This window comes from Aphelocoma coerulescens, chromosome 12 (genome assembly GCF_041296385.1).
Source record: "Aphelocoma coerulescens isolate FSJ_1873_10779 chromosome 12, UR_Acoe_1.0, whole genome shotgun sequence".
In the NCBI taxonomy this organism is placed as follows: domain Eukaryota; kingdom Metazoa; phylum Chordata; class Aves; order Passeriformes; family Corvidae; genus Aphelocoma; species Aphelocoma coerulescens.
In genome coordinates, this window is record NC_091026.1 from 1960213 (window position 1) to 1979914 (window position 19702).

The window sequence follows — 19702 nt, forward strand, 5'->3', positions numbered from 1 at the left end:
TTAGCACAGGATACAGATCTCATGGATATGAGGACAGTCCCAGTTTTCCAGGGTTAATGGAATTGATGCCACTCCTTCTTCCTGACATTTCTTTACTTCACTGAGCACAGCTACATTTCTCTGTTCCCAAAGTAGACTCAATCCTAAACAGCCAGAGGTGTGTGAAGGGGTTGGGTGTGTAATAAACTGAGTAAACTGTCTGTGGGGAATGAAAATGCTGTTTGTGAGCAGCCTTGCTAATGGCTTTCTTCTGCTTTTCCCTTCACAGCTATTTACATGCAAAGAACATCATCCACAGAGACATGAAATCCAATAGTATCCTTCCTGAACCTTATTTTCTGCAGTAAGATGCTGATTTATTGTTAATATGGAGCTTTCTGTGGGGGTTGCAATAGCTATTTCAAATATATTTTTATATATAACTGCTGATGAGCAATCCCCATTGATGAGCAAGAAGTTGCTGTCAGCACATCTGTGCTTGTTTACCACACTTGGGATAAAAATGTGCAACAGTTGTGCTCCAGAAGTCTCTTCTTTTACTTAAATGGGTTTATTCAGTCCTCTGGTACCCAAATGCTGCACTGCTCATTGATGGGAGGTGTGTGTGCCTGTTCATCTGTGTGCACACATGGGTTTGGTTCTGTTTCTCGTGTACTTTTAATATATTTAGAACTCCTCACATGACTGGCAGAAATGAAGCCAGAAATCTTACTTTAAACTCAAGAAAAGGCAGCCTTTTACCATTATGTTTCGTGCAAAAATACTTATTTAGTAATGCATCTGGAGTGGAAATGTTGGGAGCTGATGTCTTTCACCTTTGAAATGCCTGCTTTTGGGATTGCCAGGAACATCCATGGAGCTACCAGCAGGAACTGGGGCTTCCTACCATGAAATGTGAGCAGGATGTTTGGCAAATGTCAGCATAAAAAAATACACCAAGTTCAGTAGTTCCAGAATGTCAGTGGATGCCCATTTTCAGTTAGACTAAAAAAAAACCAGTTGTAGTGTATAGGAGGCCAGGAATTTGTGATTCCTAATAATAATGATCATTTTTATGAAATAAATTAGCTCTGCTCCTGACATAGAAATGAGAAGGAGTCAGTCATGTTTATATTTCTGAATTATCTGTTTGAACTTGCAGCATTCCTAAGTGAAATCATTCAATGATATCTTCTTAAAATAACCCCAGCAAAGAAAGTGCTGGTATCCACAACAGACAGATCCATGAAGGAGATAATTATAAATAGTCTGCATATATTTCCAGTTACAATCATAGTTAAATCTCAGAAGATCTGCCAGAGAACTTTATGGAAATAGATTTTATTTTGATACTTATTTCTCTTTGTAATTGTTTTTTTCTTATTTTTCTTTTCTGAGTGTGAACCCTTTGTGCTGTTTGCCTTTCTCAGCACCAGTTACTTAAGGAGCTGCAGGCATGGATGGTAATGAACTGTTGATTTCTGTCCTAGCTCACCATAAAGATAAATCTACAAATAATGTTGGAACATCTGCTCTGGTTTAGTGTTAAATGTTAATTTAAACACGGCTGCCATAAAAATCCCTTTTCCTTTGTTTCACTTACAGCTCACAGCAGGTTTAAATAAAACCATCAGCACTTGCTGGTCAGGTCAGAAAACACACTACTGTTGACCCAAGTTTTTTGCAGTTTCTTTAACAAAAATACAGATATATTTCTTCATGAAGGCCTTACAGTGAAAATAGGAGACTTTGGTCTGGCAACTGTAAAATCCAGGTGGAGTGGATCCCAGCAGGTGGAGCAGCCCACGGGCTCGATCCTGTGGATGGTGAGCAAAACGTTCCCTGCTTTTAAATGTTGTTCTCCTCGTGCATCTGTCACTCAAACACTGTTTTGGACACTCAAGTCTATTAGTCCTGTGTAGATTTTTATCCCAGCTGTAGGAGAAGCTAAAATTGAAGTGCTGGAGGGCTTAATTGTGTAAAGTAGGCACCAGGCACCCAAGGATTCTGCTTTGGGGTTTGAGAGTTATTTTAAATATTTAGGTCTGCCCATATATCTGGAAATGTGTATTAAAAATACCAGGTTGTTTGGCCAAGACTACTTTGTGCTCTGTAAAATACGCACATCACCTTTGGAAGCAAAGTTCCAAAAGCAGGAATGTTTTTTTCTTTAAAAAAATTTTATAAAAAGCCAAAATTTTTAAAAGATTCCCATAAAAGGGAACATTGCAAATCCAAATAATAATATTTTTTCTAATGGCAAAATGCTTGTTCAGCTAAAGCATTGCTTTTTTTGTGTGCTCTGAACTGTATTGATATTTTTAATAAGATGTGGAGTAGCCCTGCCTGAACTTCCCCAGAGCCTTAAGTAAGGCTCATCAAAGGCTTGGAGGTGTCCTTTGCTCACTGATTTCTAGTTCAGCTCACTGTCTCTGCTTCCAAAATACTTTCCCTCCTCTTGTGCTTTCTCTTCCTAAGTTCTGTTGTTGTTCATCGTTTGTTTTTCCCCCTGCCAGGCCCCCGAAGTGATCCGGATGCAGGACAGCAACCCCTTCAGCTTCCAGTCAGACGTCTACTCCTATGGAATAGTGTTATATGAGCTGATGACAGGAGAGCTGCCCTATTCCCACATAAACAACAGAGATCAGGTGAGAAGCCCTCTTGGAACATTCCAGTTTATTTCTGGGCATGGCACATTCCCTTGGCCTCGAGAAAAGCAGGATAAATACAAATGCAAACCAACTGAAGCAGTGTTGACAACCTGCTTTGTTTTACAGTAAATCTGGAACTGAATGTTCACCTCAGTATTGACAGTGCAGGTACTCAAAGGAAAAAACCTCCTTGTTTATAAACATTTGAAATGCCCCGTTAATTTATTCTCGGGTTAAAGCTCTTGCTGCACAGTAAAATCTTTTCATACATTTGCAGTTATGGGAAATTCCCATTTAAAAGATGTGTTAAATATGCTGCTGTTACATCAGGAAGATTGGATTTGGTGCTTTTTACTGGGGGGGAAAAAACCCAGTGACTGTTGTCAAACCACTGAACATTGAATATTTGTGTTTAGCCTTTACTAAGCTGTACTGTTACCCAGCCAGATCTGCAGGGCTCTCTTGGTGTCCTGTGGGACTGGGTTTCATCACCTTGGGGGGCACTAAAGCCCCCCAGCAGTGAGGCCCCTTGTGTAACCCGGGTTTTGTGCTGCTGCTTGTTGTTTTGCAGATCATTTTCATGGTTGGCCGGGGCTACGCTTCCCCAGACCTCAGCAAGCTGTACAAGAACTGCCCCAAAGCCATGAAGAGGCTCGTAGCAGATTGTCTGAAGAAAGTTAGGGAAGAGCGACCTCTGTTCCCACAGGTGAGTGTGGTGTTTGCACAGGAGTGTGAGGATTTTATCAACAGCCATTAGCACACACACGAGGCTCCTCAGAAGTTTTGGTTATGGTCAACTGCAGCCTGTGTCCTGTTTTTTGTCTCAAGTCATAAAGCAGCTCTTTGGGCAGTTTGTATTTTGGTTGAATTTGCAGTTTCTGTAAAGCTCATGAAACACAATATGCAGCTGAGGCTGTGCTGGACTAACACCAGAGCAGGCTTTCAACACCTGACCTCTCTAGAGATAAGCCAGACCCCACCCTGACACAATAAAAATGAAATCTATCTCTGGATATCCATTTTATTTTAGAGTAGGGTTGAGGGAAGTGAGAGGCCACTCCTCCTTTCCTTCCCCACAGCTGTGAACAAGCAAACAAAATCCACTGGGGGATGTGAATTCATGTAGCAATTTTTGGTATTTTTACAAGGGATGCTTTCACTGTGAGGATGGTGAAGGTACTGTTTTATATTCATTAAATAGCTGGAATTAAATATCAGCAAAATTTGGAAAACTAACTTCGTGCTGTTGCAATCAAGTCTACCTGTTGTTTAGAAAGTTCTTTCTAAATGTCAGGCAGAAGATGCAGTTCCTTCCCTGTTTACTGTACTGGAGGATGGTTTAGATGCTTGTTAATTGATCCTAACGTTTGCGGACTGATGCAAAACACCCTCCCACCCTCTGAAACTGCCGGAGGCCCCTCCCAGCACTGACAGTGGGTGGCAGAGTTGGATTCCTCCAGCCGGAGTGGGGTTTTCAGTGCCCCAGGGAGCATTGGAGAGGGGCTTTCAGTGCCCCAGGGAGCATTGGAGAGGGGCTTTCAGTGCCCCAGGGAGCATTAAAGTTAAGCTTAACACCGTAATTGAACTGGATAAGAACTGAATGAACGTTTGAGATGGGAACAGGGAGCTGCTGGTCCCACAAGCCTCTTTACTCTGCTGTTTCCCTCAGATCCTGTCGTCCATCGAGCTCCTGCAGCACTCTCTCCCCAAAATCAACCGGAGCGCCTCGGAGCCGTCCCTGCACCGCGCCGCCCACACCGAGGACATCAACTCGTGCACGCTGACCTCCACCAGGCTGCCCGTGTTCTGAGCTGCTCCTGCCCTCGTGCTCCCGGCGTGGAGCAGCAGGAGGAGCACAAGTTGTGCTTCCCATGCCTCGGTGTCCAGGCTCCTCCAGCAGGATCCTCTGCGTCCCACTTGTACAAAGAAGCTGCTACGGATTCGTGCAGTTCTCAGCCTGCAGGGACACAGCTCCTCATTGCCTTTGCTACCATCTCTTGTTCTGGGAGAGGTAACAGACTACAAATCAAGAGATCTATTACTATTTTTTTAATAGATGCACTTGAGCCTTATTTTCCCCTTCCCAGAAGCGATGGCTGTTTCTTTGGCAGTGGTTCTGGCTGGGTTTGATCTGTGCTCAGTGGGGGTGGCTCTGAGGACAGGTGCTGTTCTGGTGCTCTGACTGCCCCATGCCAAGTGCCACCTCACCCTGGGGAGTTGTGCCTGGAGTGGGAAGAGGAAATAACTCTGGAAATCAGCTCCTGCCTAAGAGCTTCACCAAGCCAATGAAATAAGTTCAAATGCTAATTCAACACAAAATAGTTTTGCAATAGTTTTGCACATAGAAGAAAAACTCTTGCAAAAGGATGGAATCTGTTGTGAATTGTCCTGCTCAGAGAAGGAGGTGTGAGCCAGTCCTGCTTTGGTCATCTTGAGAAGCCTCCAGCTGCCTTTGGTACTATGGACCCGTTCCTGCAGCCCAGCCAGGGGTGAGTGAGGAAAGCTGGGCTGGGGGCTGGAAAAGGCTGAGGGATGTTCCCATCTCCTGCAGAGGCTGCATCCCATCGGAAGCTGTCGTCCAAGAGATGCACTAGCAAGAGGAAACTGAGCATATACAGTTTTTCTTGTTGATTTGGGTTTTAATTTTGTTTTTATTGCTCCTGAGAAAATGCATTTATTGTAAGCCAAGGTTCCTCTGATTATCTTATTTTAATAAAATAAATTAAATTTTAGGTTTAAGATTCAATGTCATCATTTTAATGTAGTCATCCACAGTTCCGAGTGGGACATCCGCATTTGGAAAACTCAGGAAATGACATTGTGAATAATTTTTAAAAAGTAACTGATTAATAGCAGGGCAAGTAAAAACACACTTGATAAAACCTGCCCATTTCCAGTCACATGACAAGGCAGTTTTTCTCCTGCTGCAGTGACGTTTCAGCAGCAGCTGCTCTGGGCACCCACACTGATGTGCTCTCAGGCTCTTTCCCTGCACCACTTCTGCTCGGTTTTCTCTTGTTCACTGAGGTGCAGGTGACTGTGTTGTCCTGGCTGAACTCAATGGAGGACAGGAATAGGTGGCTGAATCTAAAAATGGCTTTTTTTAAATTGCAGTCTGGTGGGTGAAATGTGGTTATTGGGGCACAAATGGAAGCCCAGTCTGGGACTCTGCCTTCCTCTGAGTGCACAGGTCCTGGGGGCCCAGGGAGTGGTGACAGGGGCTGGCTGTGCCCTCTGGCACCTCCACCCCAAAGCTGCTGGGCAGAGTTGCTGCCTTGGCTGGGAATTGTGACAGTCCCTGTGTCCAGCTCTCCCTGTAATGCCCAAACAGCCACTGCAGCTTCACATTTGCAGCAACAAAACCCCACAGAGCTCTTGTGAAAGGGAGGAGAGCCAGACAGAGAAAGAACCTCCAGTGTGTCCTCAGAATATTCTATAACAGAACAAAAAGGGTGGGACGTGAATCCCTGGGTGATAACTGAGAATGACCATAAGCTTTGCTTCCTCAAAAGGAAATTGAGACTTCAAGGAGACTGTTCCATATAGTTCTGCATGGTTTTTAATAATATTCTTGGTATTTGGACTGCAGCTCTCTCTAAACATTATTTATCTCTAACTTCATTACAATAAGCTTAAAAAGGGGAAGAAAAAAACCCAGAACAGGTAAGCTGCTTTTACTTTAACTCTGATTTCCCAAAAGGAACCATTAACCCATGATTTTTAACCCAGATTATGTGTCTCTTGAAAAATTTAAATATTTTTGGTTAATAGGTTTATTTTAACCAGCACTTGCTGTCCAATTAAATGAAAGGTGCTGAGTGAAGGGCTTAGAAACTCAGACCTTGTAAGTCCCTGGGTAGCTTTGAAAAACAAGTTACCTTTTTCATTTCAGACTCTTCCTTGTGGCTTCTTGGGGAGGGTGAGGGCTGAAGTATTCTGGGGTTAAGTGCTTGGGTGCCCTTGAAACATCAGCTTAGTGTGTGACATGTCCCTTAGGGATAATTTGCCTTCTCCTTTGTAATTAGTGCTGACTAATTGCACTCACTGGACTTCAGAGCTTCACTGGTGCCTTCATGGGCCAGTTTAACCAAGAAGCTGGGAACTGATGTTTGTTCAGACACTGCCAAGGCCAGGCCTGACTGTGCAGTGAGCACTGCTAAAAATTAACTTTAGAGGGGAAATAATGATGGGAAAGTTTAATTTCCAGGTCAGAACAGAAGGGCACAGCTGGCACAGGCAGTGCTGGGCAGAGGGGAGGAGCTCCCCTCTCACAGCTGCAGTGTCACCATCCTGACCCAGAAATGCCAGCAGCAGCTGAATGGATAATCCTGGAGTCACTGCTTTGGTGCCAGTTAAAGATGTCTGAATCCCAGATTAGGGTTCCTGCTGTTCCCCTCCCAGCAGGGACCCAGATCCTGGTGTCACCAACCCCTGTTTGCCCAGCTGGCAGCAGCTTCCTGCCCAAGTCTCTCTGAATCCATTTTGCTTCCTAGTCCCCCACCCCGATGGATCAAGATTGTGGCCATCACCCAGTCCTTTCACTGATCCACAGGTGCTGATTACAGACCTTCCTGCTCTTGGCTTTTCTTTCTTACACATTTTAAAGTATTATTTTTATGCTTTTATATTGCTATAGATAATAACCAAACCAGTTACACACCTGCCTTCCATTGCACCCACACTGTTCTAAAATAAACCCCACATCTCTGTATTTACAAACACTGAGCAGTGATTTACAAGGACCTGAGTCAGGCTGACAGCTCATGCTCAGGTGTGTCCAAGCTCTTATTCAGCAGCCAGTTGAGTGCACACTGAATTCTTGGTTCAACTGCAAAGTTAATACAAATGACTTGGCAGAATTAACTTCTGCTATCAGACTTTTTGCCACAGAAAGAGGAATCACATTTTTAACAAAGCCAGAATTCAGTTCTGTTAACCCAGCAGCGATGTGCATTAATGCCTCAGCCCTCCTGGGCCTTCAGCACTGCTGGGGAAAAGGTGAATGGAGGCACTGAACTGCTGCAGAGCCCCTGCTGGTTCTGGGGCAGGACTCTGGCCAGCATCAGTGAGAACACCTCACTCGTGCTGCAGTTCCCAAGCTCCAGATTGTGCAGGAGGTTCAGTTTAGCTCTGCCTGTGCCACCAGGAATCAGTGCAGCTGCATTTGCTCTACAGCAGGTGCTCCTGGAGCCACTCCTGACTCTGAGCACTTGAATTAGTGTAAAACAGGGGTGGGAAGGCAACTGGCAGCACCTGGAGAGCCAGGCCCTGTCCAGCCCCATCCCCACACCCCCTAAGGGTGCAGTAAACTCTACTCTGAACTCCAGCTACTATTTGAGGTATAATATACCAGCTCCTTTTTAAGGAGAAAACCCTACACTGACTGTTATTCCCCGTGGGTTTTGTAGTTAACACATTTAGCTGATTTAGTGAAGGAAAAAAACCCAAAAGCACCCAAACTATTTAGCAACAGTTTTTACCAGCTTAAGCTTTCACTGGACCTGTATTTACACTACCACTCAGCTCACAAGACAGCATATGTTAGGCCAGAGAGGGAGAAAACCCTCCTGGGATTAAGGGATTTTTTTTCCATGCAGCCAATTTTTTTTTTTTTAATATATTTTAGTCTTTTTTTGTTGCCATATAAAAACTATCTGAAAACTTTACCAGGACTGCACAAGTAACCACCAGGGCACATTTGTTCTACCTGTGCTGGAGGGCGTAAAAGCTTGGCTAATAAATAGCTGCACTGCTGGGCTCCGAGGGGCTGTGGGCTCCTCACTGAGCAGCAGTGGGATCCTCCTCAGCCCCCGAGAGGTGCATGAACAGCTCCCCCAGCTCCGTGACCTCGTCGTCCACGCCGGGCGCGCTCCTGCTCTCCCTGTCCTCGATGAAGTCCCACAGGCGCACGGAATTGAAGAACTGCAACAGAGGAGAAGCTGCCTGAGCACCACCCAGCCACGGTGCCAGCACAGTGCCAGCCTTGGCAATCTTATTTCCTCTTCAAAACCAGTCACAAGTTGAGATCCCAAAGCTGGGTTTGAGCTCAGGGCTGGCAGCCAGGCTCTTGTGTCCCAGAACAGGCACTGAGGGGACACATCTGGGGCAGAGCCACAGCAGCTGCTGACGTTTCACCCTCTTCAGTTGCCTTATTGCCAGCACAGGAGAGGAGCTTCTGGTACTGTGGGTGAAAGCTTTAAGGGCAGAATTGCTGCAAGGAAAGGTTTGCCATGGAAGGACTGGTTGAAAAAACAAAGCAATGATATTCTGCAGTTAAAAGGAGAGGCACCTTCTGTCCCCAAGAACAAACCTTTGCCCAAAGGGACATCGAAAGATGCTTTTTCCACTTGTCCTGCATGGCAGGAAACATTCCCCAGTAGCACAGGTGCCCCTGAAATGAGGTTCTGGACACTCCTTACCCGCACCGTGCCCTCGGAGCTGAGCTGCTTCCGGGGCTTCTCAGGCTCAGCCCGGGTCCCGTCGGGATAAGCGTGCAGGTAAAGACACTTCCCTCCAAAGGGGCACGTTCCTTTCCCTTGCTCAAAGTACTTGCAGGGCTTTTTCCTGAGTTGGTTAGAAGAGAGAGGGTTACTGCCTTCAGCTGAAGGGCAGGAGATGCAGTTCAGTCCCCACAGCCTCAGTGATGCTCTGGTAACACAGCCAGAGCTCTGGCCTCCCATTCCCCAGCTGAGAGCAGCCAAACAGAAGGCAAAGATCATTAAAAGGGAACAAAAACACATAAAAAAGAACAGCATCATAAATCAAGTAAAATGGAGCTGCCTTAAGATGTGGGAAGTGAAGGATATTCAAAGAACATCACCATGAGCCAAGCAATTACTGTTTTCCAGCCTATGTTGTCTCCTGCATTTCCCACCACTGCGTTTTTATGATCCAATTCCTCTCCTCATGTCCTCTGAAGGGTCTGTGCCAGTACTTTGTTAATTTAAGTTTCCCTCAGCTCTGCTGGTCACCCAAGCTGTCCTGGCTGCACAGCAGTTCCAGGGTGGGTCCTTACACAGGACCTGGGGGTGCTGGGGGCTTGTTCTGCAATGAAAAACAGCTGCAGAGGAAACTACAGGCCCAGCTCTGCCTGTTTACCTTGAAAAGAGGGAGCAGGAGAGAAGTGACAGCTCCTCAGTGCTCTGGGAAGCACAGGCCTCACACAGTGCAGCCAGACTGCTACTGGACAACACAAGCCATGCAGTCCTGGAGCACTGGCTGTTTACTGGCATTACAAAAGCCACATCAATTTTTATCCCACTGTTACATTTTCCTTCCCTGTTTGCTCTCCTCAGTCACCAACAACCTTCCAGGCCATTGTGGCTGAGGGATCCACAGGAGCCACATGAAGCCAGTTTTGGCAAGTGAGCTGAAACAGCTTCAACATTTCTGAGCAGGGAGGCTGCATTTCTGAACTGCAATTACAGAGCCACAGAGTTGAGCAGAAGTGTGAACAGAGATGAGGAGCTCTCTGCAGAATGGTCTGTAAGTACATTAAGTTTAAAAATAAAGGCTCAGCAATTCACTGAGTCTTAGAGGAGCTAAAGAACAACGTGAGGAGTGTGGGTGGTTCCTGAACTTACCCCACTCCCTGCTTAAATGCTTCAATCAGCTCATTTTTCTTCTCTTGCTCTTCCACCCAGTACACGCTGGGGATGACAAACTCGGAGATCACCCGGCACTCGGGGCAGGACCTGGAGGAACAAGACACAACAGAGATGCTCTGGGGCCTGCCCAGACTGGAACCCTCCACAAACCTGCCACAAGCAGTGAGGATCCTCCCCAGGGAAAGGGGATGTTTGTCACCTCAGGCAGCAGACACCTCCTCCCACGTTAGCACAGCACTTTGGTGTGCAGTAGTTGGGAGTTCCACGTGGGATAACCCAGGTCAGGGCACCCCAGGGCTTGTGTTTGTTTCTGGACTGGAGCAAAAGCGAGGGAGGTTTTCTCAGTCTGCAGAAACAAACTGTGTTCCCTGAGTGCAGCAGGAAGCCAAAAACCCAAAGTAAGGTGTCTCAGCCTTTTGAAATGCAATGAGCTGATGGCCACTTCATTGAAATGTGGAGGAAAAGTTGTGCAGAAAAGTCTGTTTTGGTACAAGACTGAAAATATTTCAGTCTTCTTGAGAGATGCTCAAGAAAGGAAACTTCCCTAATTGGATGTCTTAAATTCTCTCATCTGAGGAGAACGTATTTGGAACACATTCTTGCAGAGCTAGAAGATGAAGACACTCACTCAGACACAGATAAATGTGTGGTTAGCGGGACATTTACCTGGAGCAAGCTGTAATTTAGGGGAAAATCCTGTAATTAACATACATAGGGGAAAAAAATGAGTTCTTGGTTTTGCACACAGGTCAGTGCAAGGGGCAGAGCTTTTCAAGGTCCCAGCTGTTGCAGAGGCCACTCTGCCCACTGACCACACAATCAGACAGGGCTGAGCTGCCATGGGCCAAACTCTTCCCACAGTGGAACTGTTACCAAAGGGCACCCAGTGCATCCTGCTGCTCCTGGAGGCAGCTCTCGTAGCCAAGTCCTGGGCCTGGCCAGCACCTGGAGCAGGCCTTGCTGAGCTCTGTGAACATTTGCAGCTCCAGCCTCCCCTGTGAGCAGGTTCAGGCCCCTCTCAGGCCACACAACTCACTTGATGATGGGGTTGTCGAACTGCTTGGCACATCGCCACTGGCGGATGCAGGACAGGCAGTACGTGTGGGTGCAGTTGGACAGGATCCCAAACCTCCTCTCCGAGGCTGAGGGCTTCTCATACACCACCTCCATGCAGATGCTGCACACCTTGTCCTGGCTGGCCTGGAAGGCAAAGGCCCTCTCCATGTCGTGCTCAAACGTTGCCATGCACATCTGTCACGGGAGAGAGTCACTGTGAGTGCAGCCCACCTGCCAAGCCAAAGTCCCTCTGGAAAGGATCCACTGCAGGGAAAACATGGAACACTCATCACGGGCATCATTCCTGCCTGTCACTGTCATAGCTTAATTTAAACAACATTAAATTTAATAATATATTTCAGCCTTTTATGTTCTCTCAGCTGTCAGAAATAAAGATGCCAGGGTGCTTCATTCACTCCTTTCTGCATCTCTTGTCAGGGAACAGGTATTGAATTACTTGATGCTTCAAACATCCCCAAAAAACATCTCACTGAATAGGTGCCACACTCAAGGTGTTCCTCTCATTATAATTAAGGCCACATTCATTCACCTAATTTTTACCCAGTTAAGGAATTAAATCTCTTATTTCAGGCTTTCCTCCAGCATTTCTCATCGTAGCAGTGACAATCCACAACCCATTCATACTCCCACAGCACTGCAAGGTGAGCTGGTGACTCAGTCAGAGACCTCCAGAAGACACTCTCCTGGGAGACTTTCAGGGTGCTGTAGGAGAAGGCTGCAGGCCGGTCTCTGATGAGGATGAAGTGGAAAAAACCACAAGCTGCTACCTGCAGTATCATTGCCAATCCAGCCCCAGATGCTTGAGCAGAGCACTCTTAGCACCTTTCTCTAGACAAGCAGTGAAACAGAAGCTCTTTGGAAGAGGCTCTTCTGCAAAAAGCACTCAGAGCCAACAGCCCCGAGCAGAGCAGATCTCCCAGGTCCCCCTTTACCATCTCGTGGGCCTTCCTCTGCTCCTGGTCGAAGGGGTGCAGCACCTGCAGGCCGCAGATCTCGCACAGGTCCCCGTGCAGGTAGAGGCAGCGCTCCCCGAAGTGGCAGGTGCCGGCGGCGGCGTAGGGACACAGCTGCTCCCCGGCCCCGGGGCAGCCCCCGGCCCCCGGCTCCCCCAGCCCGCTGCAGATGGCCTCCAGGTAGGAATGGGGCTTCCCCTCCTCGCTGTCCCCGGGCTCGCTGCAGCCCAGCACGGCCCCGGGGGCACCGGGCTGCTGCTTCTCCTCGCTGGAGCCGCACAGGTCTGCGAGGGACAAGCACAGGGCACGGCGCTCAGCCCCCACCGCCGGCTCCAGAACCTTCCTCTCCAAATTTAAGGTTTTCTTCCCAATGGAATCTCATCTCTAAGCCCTTTCTGCTCATGAATCGCAGGGATTTTCCCGAACTGCCTACTGCAGGTGTTTCCTGTTCAGACTCCAAGAATCACAGAATTATTAAGGCTGGAAAAGACCTCCAAGCTCATCAAGTCCAACCTGTGAGCAGCCCCCACTCTGCCATCCAGCCCAGAACACCGAGTGCCACATCCAGTCTCTCTCTGGACACCTCCAGGGGTGGGGACTCCCTTCCAATGCCTGACCACCCTTTCCAGGAAAAAATTCTTCCTGATGTCCAGCCTGAACCTCTCCCAGCTTGAGGGATCAAACAGTTCCTCTTGTCCTGTTGCTGACTGTCTGGGAGCAGAGCCTGACATTCCCCCCACTCCATCCTCCTCTCAGGGGTGGACAAAACACTCCCCGCTCATCCCTCAGGGAGCAGAATGGAAGCAGTCACTTCACAGGGCCATTGAAAGGCACTGGCAGGCAGAGCGTCTCCAGGAAGGAGGCTCCAGCGGCTGGGGGTTCTGGCTGGCCTCGAAACTCCGATAATCCCGGGAGACAGCACCTCCCTCCCCACAGCCCCAGGGCCGAGCAGAGCAGCCTCCCACTCACTTCTGTCCCGGAGCACCAGCGTCCTCTTCTCCCGGCGGCTGCGGGCGCTGCCGGGGCCGTGCTCGGGGGGCGCCCGGGGGCTGCCCGGGGCCGCGGGGAGCGGCGGGGCCGCGGCTCCGCCCGGCAGCGGGAGCCTCACGTGGTCATACCTGCGGCAGGAAAACCGGGATCACGGCTGGGCACCGACACACACCAAACCCATCCCCAACAGCCGGTGGGACCGTGGAAACAGCCCAGTAAAAGGTGGAAACGCTCCAGCAGCAGAGCACGAGCAGCCAGGGGAGGCAAGGGGCTGCTGCAGTGGAGCCCTGGACGTGCCCAAGTGCTACAGAATCTTCATGGGAGCAGAAATATTGCCCATCTGTTTCTGGGCCGTACATGTGCGCCAAAGCGCCCAAATTCCAGCCAAACAGCTGGAGTAAAACCACACACGGCCTGCAGCCATCACTCTGAGCCCTGGGAGTAACTCAGCCCCATTCCACACCACCAATTCCAGGCCAGCAGCTGATGGAGGCACTGATGTCCAGCCCCTGATCCCTGTCTGGCACATGGATTAGGCAAGGCAGGGAACTCCAAGGTGAGCTCCAGGCTCCTCACCCAGCAGGAAATTCCTCCAGGAAGGAGCCAGGGGCTGCCCTGGGCCACATCCCTGAGGGACCCTGCACCAACATTAACCAATGCACAGGATTCCCTGGAGCATTCCTCTGGGAGTTTTAACCTGGAGAGCCCAGTGAAAGGTGTGGAACCGCTCAGCCTTCCCAGCAATGCAGGGGCACACAAGGAGGGCACTTTGCTCCGAGGCAGAGCTGGAAGTCCCCAGGTTTGTGCACTGGAACGTGCTGGAGGGTGGCTTGGAGCTGCAGCAGGAGCTTCCACCCTCTCCGTGGCCATTCCACACGCACCTGCAGCTCTGACTGCAAGAACTGGATGGAAAACACACGTGAAACCCAAAGCCTGATTGCTAAGGAGCAAAATAACCCCTGAAGCTCAGCCAGAGCAAAACTTCACTACTGGATGCGAAAGCTGCTTTTGGCTCTGGCAAAACTCGCATTTAATGAATTATTTCATTCTCTTTCCTCGCTCTGTGACTGGACAGGACAGGACATGAGCCCTCCTGCCCTCCCAGCGCCCAGAGAGGGAGGCTTACCTGCAGCGGGCGCCGTAGGCACACTGCCCCTTCTGGTAGTACTTGCAGATGGTGGAGGACTTGCTGCTGGACAAATCATGGGAGAACAGGCACTTGCTTCCCTCCCGACACACGCCCTGCAAGTAGTACCTGCGGAGAGGAGCAGCTGGTGAGAGCAGGCGCTGCTCCGAGGAGGAATGCTTCGGGCTGGTTTGTTCCCCAGAATCACTGCGGCTGGAAAAGCCCTCCCAGACCACCGAGCCCAAGCTGTGCCCCATCCCCACGCCCCAGCCCAGAGCGCTCCCGGCGCTCCGCGGCCCCTCCAGGGACGGGGGCTCCAACCCCCCCCGGGCAGCCCCTTCCATTATCGGATCACCCTTCCAGCGAACAGAACTGCCCCGAGGAGACTCGGGGGAGCCTTTCCACGCTGACCTCGCTTGTTTCCCCGCGGGGCCGGGACCCCGGGCGGCTTCGGGGGGGAGAGCGCGGGGCCGGGGCCGCGCCGGGCGGGGAACAAGGGTGACCCAGGCGGCATCCACGACCTCCAGCTCGGCACGGGCCGGCCCCGGGGGGAGTGTGGGGAGAGTGCGGGGGGCTGTGAAGGCGTCCGGCAGGGGCTGGGGGGGTGCGTGCGGGCTGTGCGGGCTGTGCGGGCTGTGCGGGCCCGGCCGGGCCGCGCTCACCTGCACGTCACCTGCTTGGTGCTCATCGTGCCGCCGCACCGCCGGGCCCGGCCGGCTGCTCACGCCGCGCACCGAGGTTCCGGGGCGCGCCGGGGGGGGGGGCGGGGCGCGGCCGTGGCGCCGCCCCGAGGCCGCGGCTCTGTTTCCGCCCGGAAGCTTTGCGGCGGCGCGCCGGGCCATGGCGCTGCTGCGCGTGCGCCACTGCCGCGCGCTCCTGTACTGCCGGCGCGCGCCGCCAGCGCGCTGCCCCGCGTGCGGCGGGGACCTGCGCGCCGCCGGGCTGGCCGCCGCGCCTGTCCGCCTGCCCTGCCCCTTCCGGCACGGCCACGGGCAGCCCCGCGCCTTCCTCATCAGGCCCACCCGCGGCACCTTCCTGCAGTAACCGCCAGGGGGCGCTGCGGGAGCGGGGAGCGAGGGGAGCGGGAAATGAACGGGGAATAACTCGGGAATAATGGGGAATAATGGGGAATAAATGGGAATAATGGGGAATGGGGAATAAATGGGAATAACTCGGGAATGGGGAATGAATGGGGAATGGGGAATAATGGGGAATAACTCGGGAATAATGGGGAATGGGGAATAAATGGGAATAACTCGGGAATGGGGAATGAATGGGGAATGGGGAATAATGGGGAATAACTCGGGAATGGGGAATAATGGGAAATAACTAGGGAAATAGGGAATGGGGAATAATGGGGAATAACTAGGGAATGGGGAATAACTAGGGAATGGGGAATAATGGGGAATAAATGGGGAATGGGGAATAATGGGGAATAACTCGGGAATGGGGAATAAATGGGGAATGGGGAATAATGGGGAATAACTCGGGAATGGGGAATGAATGGGGAATAACTCGGGAATGGGGAATAAATGGGGAATGGGGAATAATGGGGAATAACTCGGGAATGGGGAATAATGGGGAAATAGTGAAATAGGGAATGGGAAATAATGGGGAATAAATAGGGAAGGGGAAATAATAGGGAATGGGAAACAGGGAATGGGAAATAGGGAATGGGAGCGGAAATAGGGAATGGGAGCAGAAATAAATAGGGAATGGAAAATAGGGAATGGGAGCAGAAACAGGGAATTGGAAATGGGAAATAGGGTATGGGAGTGGAAATAAATAGGGAATGGGAAATAGGGAATGGGTGCGGAAATAGGGAATGGGAGGGGAAATAGGGAGGGAAGGAGAATGAGAGGGGAATAGGGAGGGGAAATGGGGAATGGGAGTGGAATAGGAAATGGAAGGGGAAATAGGGAGGGGAAATGGGGAATGGGAAGGGAAATAGGGAATGGGAGGGAAATAGGGAGGGAATGGGGAATGGGAGGGGAAAAGGGAAGGAGGGGGAATGGGGAGGGAATGGGGAATGGGTGGGAAGCGGAATGGGAAATAGGGAATGGGAATGGGAGGGGAAAAGGGAAGGAAGGGGAACGGGAGGGGAAAAAGGAGGTCACTGGGAGGGAATGGGGAGGGCAAAGGGCAGGAGAAGGAAAGGGAAAGAGAAGGGGAGCGCAAGGGGAAGGAAAACGGAATGGGCAGGGAAGGGGAAGACAAGGGGAAGGGGAAGGGACGGGGCAGGAAGAGGGATCCCGCCCGTTCTGGGAGTGCAGCCCCTTTTCCAGGTGTCCGTGGAGCGCTGCCTCGCGCCTGTGCCGGGCCCGGCCGGGCAGGGCCGCTCCTGTGCCCCACCAGCCCCTCTGCTCCTCCTGCAGCGGCTACGACGGGCACTCCGACCTGCACGTCGGGATCACCAATTCCAAGGGTAACCAGCACCCTGCGGCCCCCTCCCGCACCCCGGCAGGAGCCAGCTCAGCCCCGTGTCCCCTCCAGTCACCCCAGGTGCCACCCGTGCTGCCCTGCCAATGCCAGCTGGGAATATCCTGGGATCGGGCACTGGGAATTACCTTGCAGCAGAGCTCCAGAGCAAATCCATTCCCCTGAACGGATTGAACAGGCATTGAATAGAGTAAACATGTGCCTTCCAGCCCGAATGAAATGCTAGGCCTGCTTTAAAGGAATTACTGGAATGTTTGAGTTCCACACAGTTTTTGGTAATTCTAAAACACTCCTAATTAAAAAACATTTTAAAAAGTCCTACTGGGTTCTCCCCAGAGTAGGCCCACCCTGCAAAACAGCATTTCAGATGTATATTTAATACAAAGACAGTCAAATTTGAGGGTTAAAAATGAAGCCTGATTGTCCTTAAATTGCTCTGATTATCAGAAGAGCAAAACTTTTTTTCAAACCCCGCTGTGAAAATGAGACCAGGTCTTTGCTGGAAGCTGGGACTGCATTTCCTACTCGGCTGATGGGAAGTGAAGTCACAAAAACACCCCAAAAAGGGCTGTGTGTGTGTCCCCCAGCGCCCCATTGCTGTCTTTGCAGGCGTGGTGTACAACTATGACCAGGAGGGTGTGCACAGGGCTGGCAGTGGCTGGGAGCAGTGCATCAGCATCCCCCTGGTGCAGCCGGACATGTTGGAGCTCCTGCAGCAGTGGGACGACCTCCTGGAGGAATTCTCCTTGGAAGAGGCCTGGCTCCCTCACAGGTGTGTAGATGACAGTCTGGGGTGTGTTTGGGATGAACTGGGCTGGTTCCTCTCGGACCCCACAAGGTGTGGGGGGTCATTCAGAGCTTGGTGTCCTTCAGGACACACATTCCTGACAGCCCCAGGATCACCCTCAGCCTGCCCTGGCTGGACAGAGTGTTCTGAATTTTAAGTAACAAACTCATCTGCTAGGACATAAAAGCTCTAAACCAAGAGGGGGGCTTTAGGGAATTTTGCATTAAGCACTCAGTTCAGTGACACATTACCTGCACGCTGCTGAGTACAAAAGTCCAGGCCCAGCTCCGCAATTGTTTTTCTAGGTTTCAGTAGTGTGAGTTGTATTTGCATTTCAAGGCTGAGCACAGTGATGGGATTCTTGCCCAGTTCTAATATCCAGATGATGTTTTTGTTGTCAGTGGTGAGAAATGGGAAACCAGGCTGTTTTCCAGCTCTGCTGGGGACAGAGCAGCTCTCCAGAAAAACACCAGTCCTGGGATTGTCCCTCAGTAAGAGCAGCTGTAACACAGAGACTGCCTGGCTTTCACTGAATAAATGTAACCATAATATAAAAGAAAAAAAGAAAACATCAAATCAAAAGCATTTTTTAGCAATTCTCTATGTGCTGACTATAAAATTTCAGGGATCATACATTACCCCCCTAAAGGCGATGGAAGAATTTAATTTAGAAAAGAATTTTTAGATGTTTACAGAGTTGGTAAAGCCAACAGGATTTGTGTTACTTTTACAGTTCCCAGTAGTATTAAAACTGACTTGACATCAAAAAATCACCAGCAGGAGGTGGAGAGATGTGTGCATCCCTTCTCCAAGCTTTGGTTTCCATCTGCCACCCCCTGACACAGTGACCTACTTTTTCTACAACCAGACCAATGGCCACTGAACTGAAAACTGAACTCTTTTAATTAAATCCTCTGCTTGTTTTTCCAATGGACAGGAACTGCACTAAACTAATCCTGTAACTCCTCTGGGTTCAGGCCAAGCCTGATTCTGATTTTCTAGATAGCTCTTCACCTACTGAAGGATAGTAGAGAACATCACAGATAGAAGGAACTGGATTTTAAATGAGCTCCCACACACCCGTGGTGGCACACAATTAACTCTGGGGCTGCAGGAAAGAGTTAGTGACAACAGGTGGAAGAGCAAAGGGTAACAAGGGAAAAGCCAAATAAGGATAAAAAATAAGAACTCATTTTTGTCAAATCTTGCAGCCCTGAGAATAAAACTGGGAGAGTTCCCTGGCTGGGAAGTACCACTTGTGATGAATGGAATATATTGAACCAGTGGGATCAAGGGGAAGCTCCTGGAGAGCTTTCCTTGAGTAAGCATTCCCCCTGAGTGGCAAGGAGGGGGGGTGCCCTTGCTGAGCAGGTGTTTCCCCAGGTACGAGGAGCAGCAGCACAACTGCTACACCTTCGCCCTGGCCTTCGTCAACCGCGTCCGGCGGGGCCGGGGCCGGGAGCCCCTGAGCAAGGCCGAGTTCACCGAGAGGTTCCTGATCCCACACACCAGGGAGGCCTCCAGGTACCTCACCCTGCACCAGGAGCTGGCACACAGCGACTGCTACGTCGTGCCCCTGCCCGAGCAAGAGCAGGACAGCGGGGCTGGGAATGACACCTTGCTGGAGTAGGACAGCAGCAGGGTTAAAGGAAGGGTTAAAGCTCCACATCTCAGGGGTTAGGGCTGAATGTTGTTAAGAACACCATTAACTTTATCCAGCTCCTCAGGGAAGGATCAGGAGACTGAGCTTGTGCATTTCAGTGAACCAGTGTACACATACAATGTACACAGCACAGAGAATTTCCATGGGAACTATTCCTATGCAAAAATCTTTCCTGATTTAACACTCACTGTGTGCTCTGTTCTGCAAAGACACTTCACACCAGAAATCAGGACTGCGGTGGAATTCAGGGCTTTACAAATGAACTGTGGCAAACCTAAACGGCCTTTTCCTGCTGCAATTGCTTACTGATGAGTAAAAAAAGGGAACCTGCTGGTGTACTGCTGAAATCCCCAATCCCTATCTGACTGCAGATCCACTGTTATTTTCCTGTCCTGTAATTACTAATAAATACAACAACAAATAAATCCAG

General features: G+C 50.2%; 3 protein-coding genes across 10 annotated transcripts in view; 2 read left to right on the forward strand and 1 right to left on the reverse strand.

Moving 5' to 3' along the window:
• The window catches only part of RAF1 (Raf-1 proto-oncogene, serine/threonine kinase), a 64967-nt gene extending 59598 nt beyond the window's left edge, over positions 1 to 5369 (forward strand). For all 8 annotated transcript variants that reach the window (XM_069027892.1, XM_069027891.1, XM_069027893.1 and 5 more), the window contains 5 exons: positions 269 to 315; positions 1687 to 1805; positions 2496 to 2627; positions 3202 to 3336; positions 4300 to 5369. In XM_069027892.1, the coding sequence (XP_068883993.1) occupies positions 269 to 315; positions 1687 to 1805; positions 2496 to 2627; positions 3202 to 3336; positions 4300 to 4440 (574 nt within the window). In that variant the 3' untranslated portion in view covers positions 4441 to 5369. The remainder of the gene's footprint in view (positions 1 to 268; positions 316 to 1686; positions 1806 to 2495; positions 2628 to 3201; positions 3337 to 4299) is intronic.
• Positions 5370 to 6171: 802 nt separating this feature from the next.
• Positions 6172 to 15132, reverse strand: MKRN2 (makorin ring finger protein 2). Its single transcript, XM_069027895.1, has 8 exons — positions 15046 to 15132; positions 14384 to 14512; positions 13237 to 13385; positions 12247 to 12551; positions 11274 to 11488; positions 10214 to 10324; positions 9050 to 9194; positions 6172 to 8552 (listed from the first exon to the last, which is right to left on the reverse strand). Exons 1-8 carry the CDS (start codon positions 15069 to 15071, stop codon positions 8409 to 8411), a joined length of 1224 nt encoding a protein of 407 aa, XP_068883996.1. The 5' UTR covers positions 15072 to 15132; the 3' UTR covers positions 6172 to 8408.
• Positions 15133 to 15223: 91 nt separating this feature from the next.
• On the forward strand, positions 15224 to 19697 carry MKRN2OS (MKRN2 opposite strand). The gene is made up of 4 exons (XM_069028126.1): positions 15224 to 15423; positions 16759 to 16808; positions 17432 to 17594; positions 18993 to 19697. The coding sequence occupies exons 1-4, from the start codon at positions 15224 to 15226 to the stop codon at positions 19237 to 19239; spliced, it is 660 nt and encodes a 219-aa protein (XP_068884227.1). The 3' UTR covers positions 19240 to 19697.
• The last annotated feature ends 5 nt before the right edge of the window (positions 19698 to 19702 follow it).

Coding starts and splice junctions, on each gene's coding strand:
- MKRN2OS (XM_069028126.1), top strand. CDS start 15,224: ATGGCGCTGCTGCGCGTGCGCCACTGCCGCGCGCTCCTGTACTGCCGG. Junction 15,424..16,758: donor ACCCGCGGCACCTTCCTGCA/GTAACCGCCAGG, acceptor CTCCTCCTGCAG/CGGCTACGACGGGCACTCCG. Junction 17,595..18,992: donor GAGGCCTGGCTCCCTCACAG/GTGTGTAGATGA, acceptor GTGTTTCCCCAG/GTACGAGGAGCAGCAGCACA.
- MKRN2 (XM_069027895.1), bottom strand. CDS start 15,071: ATGAGCACCAAGCAGGTGACGTGCAG. Junction 9,195..10,213: donor GCATTTAAGCAGGGAGTGGG/GTAAGTTCAGGA, acceptor TAACCAACTCAG/GAAAAAGCCCTGCAAGTACT. Junction 8,553..9,049: donor GCTCCGAGGGCACGGTGCGG/GTAAGGAGTGTC, acceptor CCTCTGTTGCAG/TTCTTCAATTCCGTGCGCCT.